The sequence below is a fragment of the Athene cunicularia genome (assembly GCF_003259725.1).
Source record: "Athene cunicularia isolate RWA chromosome 2 unlocalized genomic scaffold, athCun1 chr2_part1, whole genome shotgun sequence".
NCBI classification, from domain to species: domain Eukaryota; kingdom Metazoa; phylum Chordata; class Aves; order Strigiformes; family Strigidae; genus Athene; species Athene cunicularia.
The window spans coordinates 52,707,566-52,723,759 of record NW_020799095.1 but is presented as its reverse complement, the minus strand read 5'-3'; the positions used below and the strand labels follow the sequence as shown (position 1 = coordinate 52,723,759).

Sequence of the window (16,194 nt, the reverse complement as noted above, 5' to 3'; positions counted from 1 at the left end):
GGAAGAGATCTCTGGAAGCCATACGGTCAAACCTCCTAGTCAAAGCAGGGGTAGCTTCAAACTTAGTTCCATGTACTGTACTCATAACAAAAGTTGCAAAAGATTGCAATCTGATAGCATCGATCTGCACTTGGTTACAAGCAGAAGAGGCATTCAGATTTCACACTACCTCAGTGACAACATGCTTATTCATGTGCTAGGTGAAGCCCTGGCACCTGTTAGCTATCTGCAACCAAAATGAAAGCTTAATCATAACATCGGTACAAGAATCTGAGTGGAAGCGACCAACATGGATTTACTAACAGCTATTCATTCCTGACCAAAATGATTACTTGTCTATGGACAAGGGATGTGCACTGGATGTTGTACACCCTGAATTTAGCAAGGCTCCCAATGCAGCCTCCCATAGTCTATGCTATCACCAAACTGATGGCCAATAAAGTGGATAGGCAGATGATAAAATAGGTGGAAAATTGGCTTAGAAATCTGTGGCTGGCATGTCATAAGACTGCTTTTGGAGTACTGTGTCCAGCTGCGAGATCCCCAATATAAGAAAGATACTGACAAAATGGATCATGGGGCATGCAGGGCTGCCAAGATGATCAGGGGACTGGAGCACCGAGAGAACAGGGTCTGTTCAGCCTGGAGGAGAAAAGGCGAAGGAAAGAATTTGTTGCTGTCTGCAACTACCCAATCAGAGGATACAGAGAATATGGAAGCACCCCTTTCTTGGGGGTGTATGGCAGTACTATAAGACGTAACAGACACAAGTTGGTATGCGGGAAATTCCAGTTACATAGAATCAAAAACTTTTTACCCTGACAATACTCAAATACTGGAACCAGCTACCCAGAACAATTGTGGCATTTCCATCCTCGGAAATATTCAAGACGTAACTGGACAAGTCCCTGAGCAACCTGTATCCAATTAGATCTGCATTGAGGAGGGGGTTGGACCAGATTATGTCCAAAGGTCCATGTACACCTTGGTTATTCTGATTCTGTGATCAAATTACGCAGAAATGCCTGAGCTAGTGCCGAACTCCTTAATTCCAGGAGAGGAAGCAGTATAACAGCATTGCTATTACACTGCTCTGTTCAGGCTGCTTGAGACTTGGAGCTGATTAGCTTAGGTGCTGCTCCACATTCAAGTGACTCTACTGTTTTGGGAATCCAAGCTGGCTTCATTGATTGTAGATACAGCAGCATGATCAGAGCTGATTTAGGAATAACTGCATGGTGTGATACAGACATGCCCAAAGTATAATTATAACTTCAACTCTACAACAGGATGAGTGTGTTCAGGCAGAGTCACCATTTTAGAATGCCACCGACATATGGGAGTATAAAACATTCATTTTGATCTTTATGTCTCTGAGGAGAAATTACTTCAGGCTGCAACATTTGGTGTCATAGTTTTCAAATTAAAAATGAGAGACTTAATAAAAATTTTGAAAGCATTTTGAGATCCTCACATAGAAAGTGTAAAAAAAAAAAAAAGCTAGGTTTTGTTATTCCAGATGTATAACAAAAATGTGAAGTAGCAAGTCTTTTCTGTGGCCTTATTTGTGGTTTCCTCTCTATAGTTATAAAGGGATGCTTTAACTATCTATACATTTCTAAAAATGTATGTGTGCCCTAGGTAATCAGTTTGGTGCTTGAAATAACCTGTTCCTTAACCACTCTTTTAGCTACTACTCAATGATACAGATGGAATTTTTAACTTTACTGGAATTAAAGGACTGCTTGGGCCTCCAGTGAGTATAAGCTGCTTTACCAAATCTTCCTATTTGCTCTATCTTCAGTGTCTCCTTTTAAGTATCAGCTAGAGCTGTTTCCTGTGCTTTAGAATTTTGGTCCTTCTAACTTCAGCACTAAGCTCTGGAAATACTCCAGGGCAGAACTGAATTCTGTGTGAATGAATTGGTTTTACATGTTTGTACGAAAGAAAAGAATTGGCTTAGCCCTGAATCTGAACTATATGTTCAGAATGACAGAAATGTGGAACTGATACAAAAATAGGAACTAAGATTTGCATCGTATTTATTCCTTTTTTTTTTCTGTTCTTGTTTTTCAAGTTATAAAATGTTAGGATAAACCATTTTGCTTGGTTCTGCTTGAGACTGCAACTAGGAATGCTAGGCTCCTGTGTGTGAGTTTAGTCTCACAGCGATTATAGCTGTGGATGAAAAGCTGGAGATTTAATGAGACAACAACAGATATTAAATTCTTAATTCAGTTTCAGATCAATTAATATTCACAAATAATGCAATACGTGGAAAATGCATACTCTGTTTTGCAAGTCTGCAATACGCGTTTGTAAAGGAGTGGGGTTTTTGCATTTTGCAGGGGCCAGAAGGCAAGCCAGGTCTACCAGGATTTCCTGTAAGTATTATGTTCCTTGGATTAAATAAATATTTTTCACAATAGTTTAATATTTTATAAATTTATATTGTACAGAATTTACACAAAGTCTAAGAAATTTTCACACGGATGACTGTAGGTCTTTATGGAATCAACAACTATGGTAGAAATTAACTTTGCCAGAAATGAAGTATACTGTGATGTTCACATCTTGTATTTCTGCTTATCTCAGAATCAGTTCTGTAGTTTAAATATAAATGTAATTGACTCTGATAAAAAAATACTACTTAAGAAAAAGACCTATGCCAGGAGAAACAAATGGACCTCCAAAAGTTATCTTGATATGTATATGTAATTCTTTAGGCCTCTTTTGTCACCACTACAGAATACAGTAAAGAAGTGTACCCTTTTTGTTTTATCCTTTGGGAAATGTTTATTATTTTTTATAACATACCAGTGCCACCATGAAAGCATTGCACAGACATAGTATCAAAAGGTGCCTTACACTATGCTACCTACCTATTGTGCTCAGGCTACCACACCATCTAAACATTATCTGGCTTGTGACTTCATATAGTATTGTTTATACTACTATATTTATATTCTATATAATGTGATAGATTTTCCCTTGTTATGATTGTTTTACAGTTCAGATGCGTGCATATTGTCTCAGGATCCTTTGCCTATTGCCTGAGAATAACTAAGGAGAAAACTGGGAAAGCTGAAAAATGATGTTGACAAAATGCTGGCAAATTGCCCAAAATTCTACAGAAGGTTGTTTACTAAGTCCTGGGTATTATGGACTGCATAGAAGCCAAAGAAAGGGGATAAAACCTCCTTTAAAATACTTTTCATTTGAAAAAGAGCTGATGACATTTAGAAAGTGATATAATGAATTCTTAGTCTCTGTCATTTACAGACTTTCTACAGACATGAAAATACCATTCTCATTCTTACCTCAGGTCTCTTCTATCTCTTCACTAATAGAGAAATCAAGTAGATTTTAATTTAATTCTTGGTGGGTAAAAAAAAATGCTTCAAATGCACTTACAAGGGAAGATTGTAAAAAAAATATGACCTGAGTGGCATGCTTGCGCCACAGAACAGCTAGAGAAATTATCTCATTTTCAAATATATAGTCTCTATTTCAGATTAAAAAAACCCTTAAGTGAAAATATAGCTTCAGAAATTCTGTTGAAAATCATTCAGTCTGGCTGAGTGATCATGGAGGGAGAATCGAGTAGTGAGGAAACAAAATTTTAGCCTGAATTTCCATTCTTATTAATGTTTGCATATTTCTCTCTGTATATCATCTACACTGTGATAAACAGTGGGGGTGGGGGTGTCTTGTTCGGGGATTTTTTAACAGATTCTCACTACATGATATTTGTTTTAGGGAATACTTTGACTCAGAAAGAAGTTTAGTCTTTTAAGACTTCTTAGATTGCAACCACAGTGATTCGAGGTCAAGTTTTCCAGTTATTTAAAATTACACTTTGTAAAATGGGCTAGTTCCATATGCTTAGCAGATCTCACCTTGGGTTTATGTACTTGTTTTTGCTTAGGGCCCTCGGGGACCGAAAGGTGATACTGGTTTGCCTGGATCACAAGGACTTAAAGGACAACAGGTAGGAGAAAATGTATAAGGAAAACTACATGCTGCAAAATGTGCTAGATGACAAATACTTACTGACATTAAAAGTTTAAGGGTTCTCATTTTACTAGGGATTGGGATGTTAATAAGTTCATGTGAAAATTTTACTAAGTGGAAATTGAAAGAGTGCTAAACAAAATACCTTGATATAAAACTACTGAGAGCTAGTGTTCCTTCCCCCATGTTGAAATTTTGCAGTGCAGTATGCACTTATCAGAATTAGTTTGCATAAAGATTAAACATGAGGTGACCTATTCTTGCAAGTTGATTGTCTGCGCTGACACCCTGGGATCCTAACCACAAGGCCAAATGAAAAAAGATTAATCTTTTCCTCCTCCTTTGGCACAGTGAGCTTTGCCTACAGAATGAAGACTGCCGTTTTCCATTCCCAAATAAAGTATAAGGCTTGAGAAGCTCTCTCTTTAGGATCCTTTCTCTTATCTGGGCAAAACAGTGTTTATTTTTTAGCACTGCTGAGAGGTGACCAAGGACTAACTCTTCTATTTTTTAGATACTGCAGCTGTTATTTTGTGTTTCTTCCCCTTCTCATCCACCTGCAGGAAGCAGGGGAGAGGAACATCTAAGTTATTACAATCTTGGGGATAACAAAAAGTAAAACAAAACCACTTTCTGCTTATTCTTTGTAAGTAGATGACCTCACCTTCTCACAAGTAATAGGAAGGCTTGGAAATGGTTAATTATGGTTTGAAACAGGATTGTTGGTGAACAGCATCTTCATTGCTCAGAAGGAAACATCCCAGGCCGCAAACACCAGTTCTCTTTTGTCATAAGGATTCCTGTTCTTCTAGAGTGCATAAAATTATCAAGCTCAACCTTAAAACCAGTTGGGTGGGTTTTGGTTTGGGTTGTGGGGTTTTTGTGTTTGGGGCTGGTTATTTTGGCTTCTGCAGTTCACGCTGGAAGGAACACAAAACTGAAGCCATTATATTTTGTACCCACCAATAACATAGTGGTGTTTCTGAGGTATGAACACCAGGTTATGCTCAGGAGTGATGAAGTTGGGAACCACAGTGAAGCTGTACAGACACCTAGGAGCATTTTTTTTTTTTTAAAGATCGTGAGATGTTTCTGTTGCAACCTCAGGTCCATAAAATCACAGAAGATAAAGTCAGTGAAACCAAGCCATAGGGAGACTCCAAAGTATCCTCAAGGAGAGTCCAAAGACTCAAGAACCTGCAAGAGGAACTGAGTTATAGTATGTCCTGCTCAGTGGAAGTTCATTTTAACTTGGGCTGTCATTTTAATTAGCAATGCAATTGTTGGTTTCAAGCCAGATTTCTTCCATTCGAGATCTTGGGAAAGCTATTGTACCAAGCTGTCTGAGCTAGGAGGAGGAAAGTTACAGCTGAAAGATCCAGAGTGGGAATCATGAGCTGGCACTGGGGAATGGTAATTCATGCTTGTGCTGCCATTATTCAGTGGAATTACCCCTTGAACAAGTGGAATGCAGAGGGTCATAATTTAAATGCTAGGAACTGGCCTTCTTTAAAGGTAATGAGGCTGCAACATGCCAGGCATATAGAGAGAACAATTCATGCTTTCCTGATAGTAAAATCAGGACACTTAGTGTTCTACCAAGATTCTACACTTCCAGCAGGATTTCCTGATCACTGTCTAAGCTGCTGGTACAAAAGAAGACACCACTAACCTGTCTGCCTTTGACAGAACATGGTGTGAACACACCATGTTTCACATAGTTACCCCATTGAAAACAATTAAATCTTTTTAAAAAAATAAGTATTCATTTATTTCAGGGAAATTTACAGGAGCAGGATGTTTTTAGTGAACTTTACTATGTTGTAAGAAAGCTCAGCCCTTATCTCTCCAAGAATCAGGCTTCACCCTACTGACATTGATATCACTTTGTTTGATATCGCAGCATGGCTAATTTGTCATGCTTCAAACAACAATAATGCTGCTTTGATTCATTGAGATCTGCTTTGTAAACACTATAAAATAACTTTGATAATTGCAGGGTGAAAAGGGAGAACCAGGAGCTATCATTACTGCTGATGGATCTTTACCTGAATTATTAGGAAGAAAAGGGGAGAAGGTGAGCTAATACTGTGTTGGGTTCCTCCAGAATGTTTGGTGGCCTTGCTACCAGCCACATCTGCTAGATACTGCAGAAGTTCTCCTTGTCATTACTCTATGTATGTCTGTCCTCAACAGGGTGAAGCTGGAGTGGTGGGACCAGTGGGACCAGTGGTAAGATATTTCCAAAGATGAGTGGGTTCTTTTTTTTCTTTTTGCTTTGGTTTTACAGATAATGGTAAATATAAATATAGCTAAATATAGCTTTTCATTTCTTCTGGGTAGGGATGATAATGCATATTCATGCTTCAGGATGATCAATGTCCTTCAGAAAAGAATGTGGTTGTTACATATGTGGTGCTGTAAACTACTGCCTTGATTCAGAATTTAAATTCTGGTAGCACAAATGTATCCATTACTATCTAAATAGACGGTGAAATATCATCAGCACTAGAAACTTACATAACTTATGGCTCTGAGTGAACTGGGTTTGTTTAGCCCTGAAGATAAAAGGCTGAGAGTGGCTATATTTGTTCCCTGCCACTGCCTGAAAGGGAATTATCGAACTAAGGTCCTTCTCAGAGGTGCACAAGAAAAAGAGGAGTGCCACTGATCACAAGTTCAGGCAAAGGAACATAATATCTAATAATAATATATATAACTATATATAATACATAATAATATTATAGTATTATTATATATAGTAATATATAATAATATATAGTTATTGTATATTATATATAATAATGCAATAATATATACTATATATAATAATATTGTATAGAATAATAAGTATAATAATAAAATCTAATATCAATTAGATATAAAGAAAAAAAATCACAGCAGAAGTGGTTCAACACAGAAATAGGTGCTCAGAGAGATGGTGAATTGTGGAACAAGGTCTGAGCAACATGACCTAACTTGGAAGCTTGTCTTGCTTTGAGCAAGAGGTTGGTCTAGATGATCTTTAAAGGTACCTTTGAACCTAAATTATTCTCTATTTCTGTGATTTACGTTAAAGCAACTGACTGCATCAGGCTCAATTTCTGTCAGTGCCAGTAATTTGAAACTGCCTTGGATTCTGAAGAAGCTGCAAATCACGCAGCAGTCAGACCATTTACTGAAATCAGGAATGAGAGGCCTTTCAGGCACTTGGCCTGATATTTTTGACTGGACACAGAATGTTGTATGAAAGCACAAGAAATTAGTTATAAAATGAAAACAGTTTCCCACACTCAATAGTGTTAGGGCAGGAATTAATTTCTTCTGGTCTAGTATTCTAAAGATCAAGGATATTCAGTGTTTCTTTGCTTCTTCTTTTGACTTAGCCTGGTCTCTGTCACACACCAAGGTGTGTAAGAGATTTTGCCGTTAGTTTCCATGGTCTTTAAAAGGGATTAAATGGGTGTGCTGAGCAACTGCTTTCTTAATTACTGTGTATCAGAATACACACATCAGAGGGGACTATCCTAATTTACCAGAAGGGGATTTCCTTTTCTCCTCCTCATACAACTGCAGGATGAATCTATCCTTTTACTTCTGGATTCACAGAATAATTTGGAATGTAAGTGAACTTCAGAGATCATCTAGTCCACACCACTTCCCAAAGCAGGTCTGTTCAGCTCAGGGACTTGTCCAGTTGAATCTTCAACATCTCTTAGGATAAAGATTCCACAGCCTCTCCGGGCAGCACATTCCAGTATTTGACAACCTTTGGGGTAAAAGAAGTTTTTCCTTATACTTATTCAGAGTTTCTCGTGTTCTAGCTTGTTTTCATTGACTCTCATCCTATTGCTGTGCACCCTTCAGGATATGTTCTTTTTCTCTCAGCCCTGAACTCTGTTTACATCTTCTTTTGTACTGACACGCAATACTTCATACAGTTCAGCATGCAGACAAGAACATTCAGAGGAAGCTCTTTGCCAGTACCGGTGTGAATGATGAAGGAGAATTTGGCACACAGAACCTGCCTCAAGACTTTGCTCAGCCGGTTCCTCTTTGTGGTGCAGAACTCCAGTTTGATCATTACTGCTAAAGTGGACGATTCATTTTGACGTTGTCCCATAGAAAAAATCCCTTTGTAATTCGGTGGGAGTCCTGAGCAGCAAAAAATACAGACTTCAGAGTACTGGGCCAGAGTCTTTGCAGCATAACTTATCAAAGTTTTCATTATGATTGTTCTTTTCCACTTTGCACAAAGTAAGACTCCAGCCCAAGAACAGCTTTGAGTTAGCTGGAGGCTCTGATCATTTTTCTGTACTGTTAGGGCACACTGAACTCACACACAAGTTACCAGAAGCTACAAAAAAATTCCTTACTCATTCCTCCCCTCCTTTTCGAAACTTCAGCTGGACAGAAGAGAGGATCATGGGAGCCTGGAGCACAGGGAGTTACAGAGAAGTAGTGGTTTGGCAGATGAGAGCTAGGGGTAGTCAGGAGGCTAGTACTGTTAATAGCAAAAGCAGAAGGCAGACTGAGTCCAGCCTCCTGCCACAGGGGAAATGAGAATCTTTTACCTGCTCGATTATGCTGTTCATTGTCAGTGAAGCAGACCACTGCACACTGGTGAATGGGAGCCCTTAGTAAGAACCACATTGTCAGTCTCTGCTGTTATAAATGAAATTTTCTTTTCTGGTAAGCAGTCTCTTGTGGCTTCCTCACTTCCTTCTTTCAGTTCTAGCTGTGACTGCTGGCTTCTGTCTCAAGGAGTCACTAACATCTCTGAGGGGTGGGCTGGCAGTCTGATAGAGGAAATACTAAAGGTGGCTCCAGGATGGTCAGCTCTCACATTGTTGATGTTAATTTAAAGTCCCAGTTAAAGCATGACATCCAGACACTTCTCTTTATTTAAACTAATAAAAGAGTCTGTTTCTGATCATCTTCATTGCTCAGTAGAGCTCAGATTTGCATATTGTTCAAAGGCTCAAATGCCAGAAAGTGCAATAGTAAAATACCCCACAACATTTTGGATTTTTAATTTTTTTTTTTTCAAAACCCCATTATTGCATGTGGTAGCACGGAAGGGTGGGTTGAATCACTTTGAAAGCTTGGGGGCACAATATTGAAGTTCACATCTGCCAGAGTCTATCAGCAATCTGTTACCTGCTTTAGACACAGGCATTAGCTTCGATCATGAGAGCAGAAATTGCCTTCAAACAGGAAATGAAACAGTTTAATAAAAGTCCTACCATCTTCAAACAGTTTCAGTTGCTGTTAGTGAGCTTTAAATTCTGATTACAAAGGTGATGTTATGAATCAATACGTTCACATTAACCATTTTCTGAATTTCACCTCTAATCTAGTCTTGATTTATAGCATGATAAAAATTACAACAATTAATCCATGAATATCAGCTTGATGCTAAGATAAATCATCATCATCAAACAAATTTTCCATTAATGTATATCGCTTTTCAATGAAATGATGTTACATAAAAGCAAGCACTTGCCACTCCCCAAACCAAAAAGCTTTGTTAAATGAAAATTCTATCAATATGGCAATAGTTTTAATTTGTAAAATGGATTGGTAAGAGACTGCTATTTGAAGCTAGATGGTATTACCATGTGACTATTCTGCTGATCAGGTGAGATGCAAAACTCCGAGTATGGAAATCATTCAAGTATAAACAGGCTATTTCTTGCAACCTTTCTAGCTCTTCACTTGCCTGTGCTCCCTCTATGCCTTGAACTGAGAGACAACATCGCAACAGAACTGGACTGTAAATAAGGAGACAGTTCTGCCACTGGCTTGCTTCCTTCTTAGTCTCCACTTTCCTTAATAATCAAGAGCAAGTGAGTGACAAGATGAGGATTTCCTCTTGGTTTTTGATTGTTTGCTAGTTAACCTTTGAAGTAGCAGTCACAATGCCAACAAATGTTTGCTACTGTTAAAGTGATGTGATGAAATCGTGGTAAGCAGTGCAACAGCCAATGTCTTTCTTCCATCAGCGTAGGTGTGTGGTAACCACCATATTGCAGGTAGCAATAGAAAGTCTCTTACAATAATTCCACTGACAGTACTGTGATTTCTCTGGATTAAACATGTCAGTTGTCATCTATCAGTGGTATCTGCCTGAGATCTATAGACAGATTATTTAACCAATAATGCAAGAAGGAACATCTCTTAGCATTTCACCAGACTGAAAAAAGGAAATGAAACCAGAAAGTTTGATACATATGTAAAGTGATTGTCTAGACCCTTGTGGGTTTGTTAAGTTTCAGGAAGCTGACAGCAGATGGAAGTTTGTGGTATTCTCAGGTTTACTGCTTTTTTGCTGTTCGCTTGTTGGCTGCCTAGAAGCTGCATGCTTGCAAATGCCCAATCAAAGATCATCTGTAGTCCTGCACCACTTTTCTCAGGCAGACTGCTTGCCCTTTCTTTTTGCAGTCACTTGCTGGAAAGGGGCATGTAGAAGCCTGGCACTACATGAATTCTCTGGCTGATCGACAGACATTGTCTCACAGGGCTTGATTCAAAAATAATTAGAAAACCAAAGCAAACAAAAAGGAGATGCGCAAAGCATACATCACTAACTGACTTTTTTCTACTTATTGATACATTTAATTCTCCTGATACATGGTGACTCAGTTTTGAACTGCACACCCAACAAGTGGCTGAGAATTCAGACTTCTTTTCAGGCAACGAGTCTTTTTCCAAACCAGAGTTGACTGTTATATGCAAGCCTCAGCTTCTGAAAATCACTCAGCAGAGCAAATAAAGAGGACATTCTGTGCATTCTCTGAAGACAATCACAGACTGATTTTAAAGACAAATATAAAATTATGACTTTTATTCTAAATAATTGAATAAACATCAAAGATATGTTCCATATATTCTCCATAATCACATTTTCTTTTTTATCCAGGGACCAATAGGACCTACTGGACCTAAAGGAGAACTTGGTTTCCCAGGACGTCCAGTATGTATTATGCTCACAAGTGGAATAAAGATAGACAAACTTGCTTCTGACACACATTACACTATTTCTACTTATTTCAGGGCCGTCCAGGACTGAATGGACTGAGAGGTGTGAAAGGTGATCAAGGTGAAGCCTTTAATGTAAGTTCTTGCAATTAGTTGGAAAAAAAAATCCTGTTAAAATCTTTAAGTTCAATTTATATGAGTTCCTTTAAAATGATAAGACTAAAATCTGAAATGATCTAGAAATAATTGTACATTTCTGATACTTTTCCTATCGGTAACAATCGTTGAAACATCAACTTCTGGGTCCATCTGGACAGTTCTTGCAGATACACATTGTTGTATCAGCTCCCAGGTGTAAGTTATGTGTGTGATTCACTGTTAGCATAGCTGGTTCAAATAGCAAATTATCTGGGATAACCAATTCTTTCTGTTTATCAAAGACTTCCTGACTCAGCCATCAGTATGACCCCTCATGGTGTGAAGATTCTCCAATAGGCTCTTAGCTATCTAGCACAGGCACAAACAGCACTTAAGCATTATTTTAGTGAAGTTGCATCTTCTCTGCTAACAAGGAGATACTTGGTAATACCTGGTACCTCCTTTAGTTGCTATGTACATGTATCCAGAATAACAACCACTGCATAGATAATTGCATATCCATGCCCACCTACAACCTGTAATTATGGAACAGCAAGTGATGAACCAAGGTCCTGATGCTGCTAGTCTGTTCTTAGGAAAAGTCTTCATAGGAGTGGTCTCAAGGCAAACATCAAGACTGGTCTACACAACACAAACACTGTTGAGCATAAGCAGTAAATTTCACAATAGCAGAGTGTGTGGTTGTTCTGATGTCATGGAGCAATCTGTGATAGAAAAATTGGTACCCATGCCACAGCAGCAGCTAATAATATTTCATCTGCATCAGAGATATGCTGAAAAAAAAGGCAAGGTTATTTCACTGTCTTAGCATAGAAATCACAAGGTAGGGGGATCAGCTAGGCATTGGAAGAGGTGATTTAGTCGATATCACTGTATTTCAGTAGTGCATTTTCTGTAAACAAATTCTGTTGTATAACTCCCCTGGTTCTATTTTGTTTAAAAAAAATATATATATACCGCACACAAGTATGTGTGCACATAAAATACAGGGCACGCAATTATGCAAAACACAAGTATGTTGTCTAGCTGGAAAATAAATATGATTGAGATGATGATACTGCTTTATCCAGCTAACAGGGAGACTAAGAATTGATAAATATCAAAGTATCTTCACCTAAGGAAAGACCAGATACTAAACATCGCTTACACCTCTGGAGAAATACATAAATAGAAATTTAGTTGCTGGAAGGTGAAACCAGGCAAATCAGACAAAGTCTAATTGGAAAAAAAGTGACAGAAAAGATGACTAGCCACTGGCAGAAAATATTAAAGTAGTTTTTCCCTTCCTCCATATCTTCAAAGGTGTCAAGGTTCATTTTCTGGATTGTCTGCCCTAACCGAACAAAAAACTATTAAAGCAAGTATAACTAGATGAAGTACATCAGGCTGGGAAATTAAAGCAAACAAGCAAACAAAACAAACTACATGTTCTAATAGTCCTTCCTGGAGTACTCAAGGAAAATAAAATCTAATGTATTTCTAATTATTAATGAGATGACATGTGTCACCTCACAGAAGCTTGCATTGTTGTGGAGTGAAAGATGGACATGGCGTGATGCCAAGTTTTTAAATGACACAGTAAAGAATGGGCATTTTCTTTTGTAAAGGGCAGTCATGCCTCTGGTCTAGCAGGGTTCCTTGAAGGTGATAATTAGCATGTAGTTATCTGACTGGTGCTCGAAAAGATATGAATCTCAGCAGTCTTGAGAATCCCAGACCAGTCTTGGATACCTAATTTTCCTTGGATGAGAGATCCACTGCCTTTAATTTAGTTTCAATTTTTAGTGCTTTAAGGTTTCTGGTTTGGTTTGTTTTGTTTTGTTTTTCCCACTGGAAAGAATAATCTTAGACCATTTTGCTCTCCACAGAGTGCTTTAGGTTAAATATTAAAATTCACAGCTTGGTCCCTGTAACTGAATGCTCAGTCTCCCCTCAAGCCATTTAACACAAAACTTCGTGGTTAAATGGGGTCCTCTGACCCCCTTCACCTTATTTCTGTAGGCTCAGATGTATTGCATATGAAAAGATCTGTCTAACATCTTCTTTCTTTTACTTTCTCTTATCAGGGCCCTCCTGGCCTGCCTGGACCCCCAGGGCCCCCTGGACCTCCAGGACGTATAGTTTATATCAAAGGAGTAAGTACAACTGGGGATCAGTTGCTGGTCCATTGCTGTAGCAGAAATGTGCTCTAGAAACAGTTTGCAGAAGGAAACATCAAAACTTGTTTCAGGCAACACAGTTAGCAGTGCGTGACCTTGCTTCTGTACATAGGAAAAAAATCTCTTAATGGAGTCACTGACATGTAAGAGGTTTGCCCCCACACAGAGTGGGACCCGCTGAAAGACCTGTGAAAGCTCCCAGGCAGCAAACTGGGCTCTTGGCTCGGGAGGTGCTCATTTTTGTCTCCAGTCATGTCTTGTGTCCCATCATGTCTATTAAATCTATTTGGTGTGTTATATGCTGTATTATACGTATTCATGAAAATAATTTCCCTTCTTGTTTTCAATAGACAGTTTTCCCAGTCCCTCCCAGACCTCATTGCAAAATGCCAGTGAGTCACACACAGAATCTGCTCTAAGCAAAATGCATGGCCATGATAATACATAACCAAAGTAGCTACATACATAACCACAGTAGCTTTGCAGCTTTTCTCCCCCTGCCTTCTGCTTTGCACCAGAGATGTGTTTTACCTAGTCTTCAAGATAACAGAGTATTAAGTCTTTAGATACCCAAAATTAACCATACATAAAATATATAACAGAACTAGAAACACTAGAACTTTTTGCTTAAAGCACTTTGGTTACTTGGTTGTCCTAACACTTTTAATGCTTTTCAAAGCCTGTGTTTCCGTACTTTAAGAGTTGCTTTGAGAAGCTGAATGTTTATACATACATGTACACCCATTTTTCAGATGTATATGTAAATACTGTTTCCATGTTCTTATGTCTTTAGCTGTTCTCAATTTCCCTGTCCAAAATAAGACTTGTTATGTATTTCATTGCGGCATGAAAGATGCATCAGAAAAGAAAGATCATGTTCTTTATTTGGCTCTCAAATGCAGCTTATTCACATATAAACATTTATTATCTCCAGAATGGCAGCAGGTGAAGCTCTGCCCCTGCTTTCCAGAGGGCATGACAAAGCCATCATTACATTCAAAGGACCTGCAATTTCACACATAGTATGGAAAGAAAGGAGATGGGCTTTATATTTTCAGAACACCCTGAGGCAACTTTTGTTTAATGAATCACAGAAATTACATCCTACAATGAATTGTGAACAGAGTTCACTCCTGGAAGTACTTTTAAGCCATGTGTTAGGTACTTGGAGAAGATTCTGCCTCTGAGAGCCAGGGTCCTCCCCTGAATAGTGTGGTGTCCAGTATGGCTGTTCTACTTTTCTGTTAGACAGTACAGCTCAAAACAGTATTGTGCCCCCTCCTCCAATTTCCATTCCAGTTCTTTTTTATTTATTTTAGAGAAACAGCACTTGACTTACACTACACTAGATGCATTGATATTTATCATCACCCTACCCTTACTGAGGAAGAAAGATGTATCCACACTTATGGGTCTTTCTGTTAATTAATGATTATTAGTCATTACTCTATGGTAATTTGACATTTCCCCAGTTTTGGCCTACCACCTCCAGGCACCATCTTTTTATCTCTGAATTCCTCCCTTAAATCTTCCCATTCCCACAACATTCTCGTACATTAATAACATATGTCCATAATCACATAGGGATTAATCAGCCTCATCTCTGAAACCTGACTAGACAAGGCCCTGAGCAACATGATGTAGGCTAGCAATCTCCAGAGATGCCATCCAACCTCAACTCTCCTGTGATTCTCTGTGGAATGATTCAAACAATACAAGCCTATTTTAACTGAATTTCAGGTAACAATAAAAAGTCACTTTTCAAGAAGGTTACAGCCAGTGAATAGTAGCAGTAACTTTTATGTGCACAAGTAATAGAAACCTGTACTCATAAACACCTCTTTGTGCATCTGAGTATGCTAGATAGATTTGTCCTACATTTGTGAATAATCTCCTAAACCTATCCAAGTTTATAGATAAGAAGTCTGCTGTACATGCCTACATAAATGAATATCGATAAAGAACTACAGACTGAATCCCACAAGTTATCCTCATGTGAACTGAACTTCTGAAGTTAATGGAGCTATCCATGTGAGTAAGATTTATAAGAGCTAATACTTCAGGATTAGCCAGATGCAACACCCTCATTTTTTTTTTTTCATATGCTTGCTTAGATTCATATAAATAGTACTAGCTAGTACTAAGATTTGTCCATTTCCAAGCACTGTGCCACATTTTAATTCCTGCACTGTCCCTATTTTGAAGACAGACAGTAGAGGTAAGTAGCATGCCCGCTGTTACAGGTGTCTGGTGTCAGAACAGGATAAACTAGAATAGCTTCTGCCTCCCAGTTGTGGTCTCAATGCATCTGGAGCATAGGCCAACATCAGACAGAAGGCATAGCTGTGATCTGATGAAAAACCTACAAACACAGTCTCTTACAGTCAAAATACAAATCCTGCTTTCAAATGCAGTGATGTAAATTCAGAATTGTTCTTGGAGAATGAGTTTTCTGATGCTTCACTGGCATGACTGAGAGGAGGATTTGCTGATGCCTCCAAAATGCATGTTGTTACCCTCTTGCTGAAAGCATGTTGCATGTTAAAGAGAGCACAATCCTGAAAAAGCTTCATTGGCTAATACTTGGACCTTGTCAAACTGGAGATAATCCCAGAGTGTTGCTACAATATTTACTGTGATAGCATGCAAATTTTCCAGGCTTTTCAGTCACAGCAAGTGATGTATTTCCATTGGTTAAATGTGTATGGATAATTTTTAATAGATTTCTTTGTCTATAGGTGAGCACTCCTTACCCTGGAAATCAAGAAGCTCTTACTGGACATGGTAAGTAATTCTTTTCTTGTATCTTGATTTAAATAAGCTTTATTTTTTTTGTTCTTTTTGCTTTTTCTTGGTTATTGCATAGCTGGGTTTGGGGGGG

General features: G+C 38.4%; 1 protein-coding gene across 3 annotated transcripts in view; it reads left to right on the top strand.

Moving 5' to 3' along the window:
• Positions 1 to 16,194, top strand: part of LOC113476917 (collagen alpha-1(XV) chain-like) — a 147,046-nt gene that overhangs the window by 108,098 nt on the left and 22,754 nt on the right. For all 3 annotated transcript variants that reach the window (XM_026842920.1, XM_026842919.1, XM_026842921.1), the window contains exons 23-32: positions 1,691 to 1,756; positions 2,349 to 2,384; positions 3,929 to 3,991; positions 6,014 to 6,091; positions 6,211 to 6,246; positions 10,937 to 10,990; positions 11,071 to 11,130; positions 13,221 to 13,289; positions 13,664 to 13,705; positions 16,052 to 16,097. In XM_026842920.1, the coding sequence (XP_026698721.1) occupies positions 1,691 to 1,756; positions 2,349 to 2,384; positions 3,929 to 3,991; positions 6,014 to 6,091; positions 6,211 to 6,246; positions 10,937 to 10,990; positions 11,071 to 11,130; positions 13,221 to 13,289; positions 13,664 to 13,705; positions 16,052 to 16,097 (550 nt within the window). The remainder of the gene's footprint in view (positions 1 to 1,690; positions 1,757 to 2,348; positions 2,385 to 3,928; positions 3,992 to 6,013; positions 6,092 to 6,210; positions 6,247 to 10,936; positions 10,991 to 11,070; positions 11,131 to 13,220; positions 13,290 to 13,663; positions 13,706 to 16,051; positions 16,098 to 16,194) is intronic.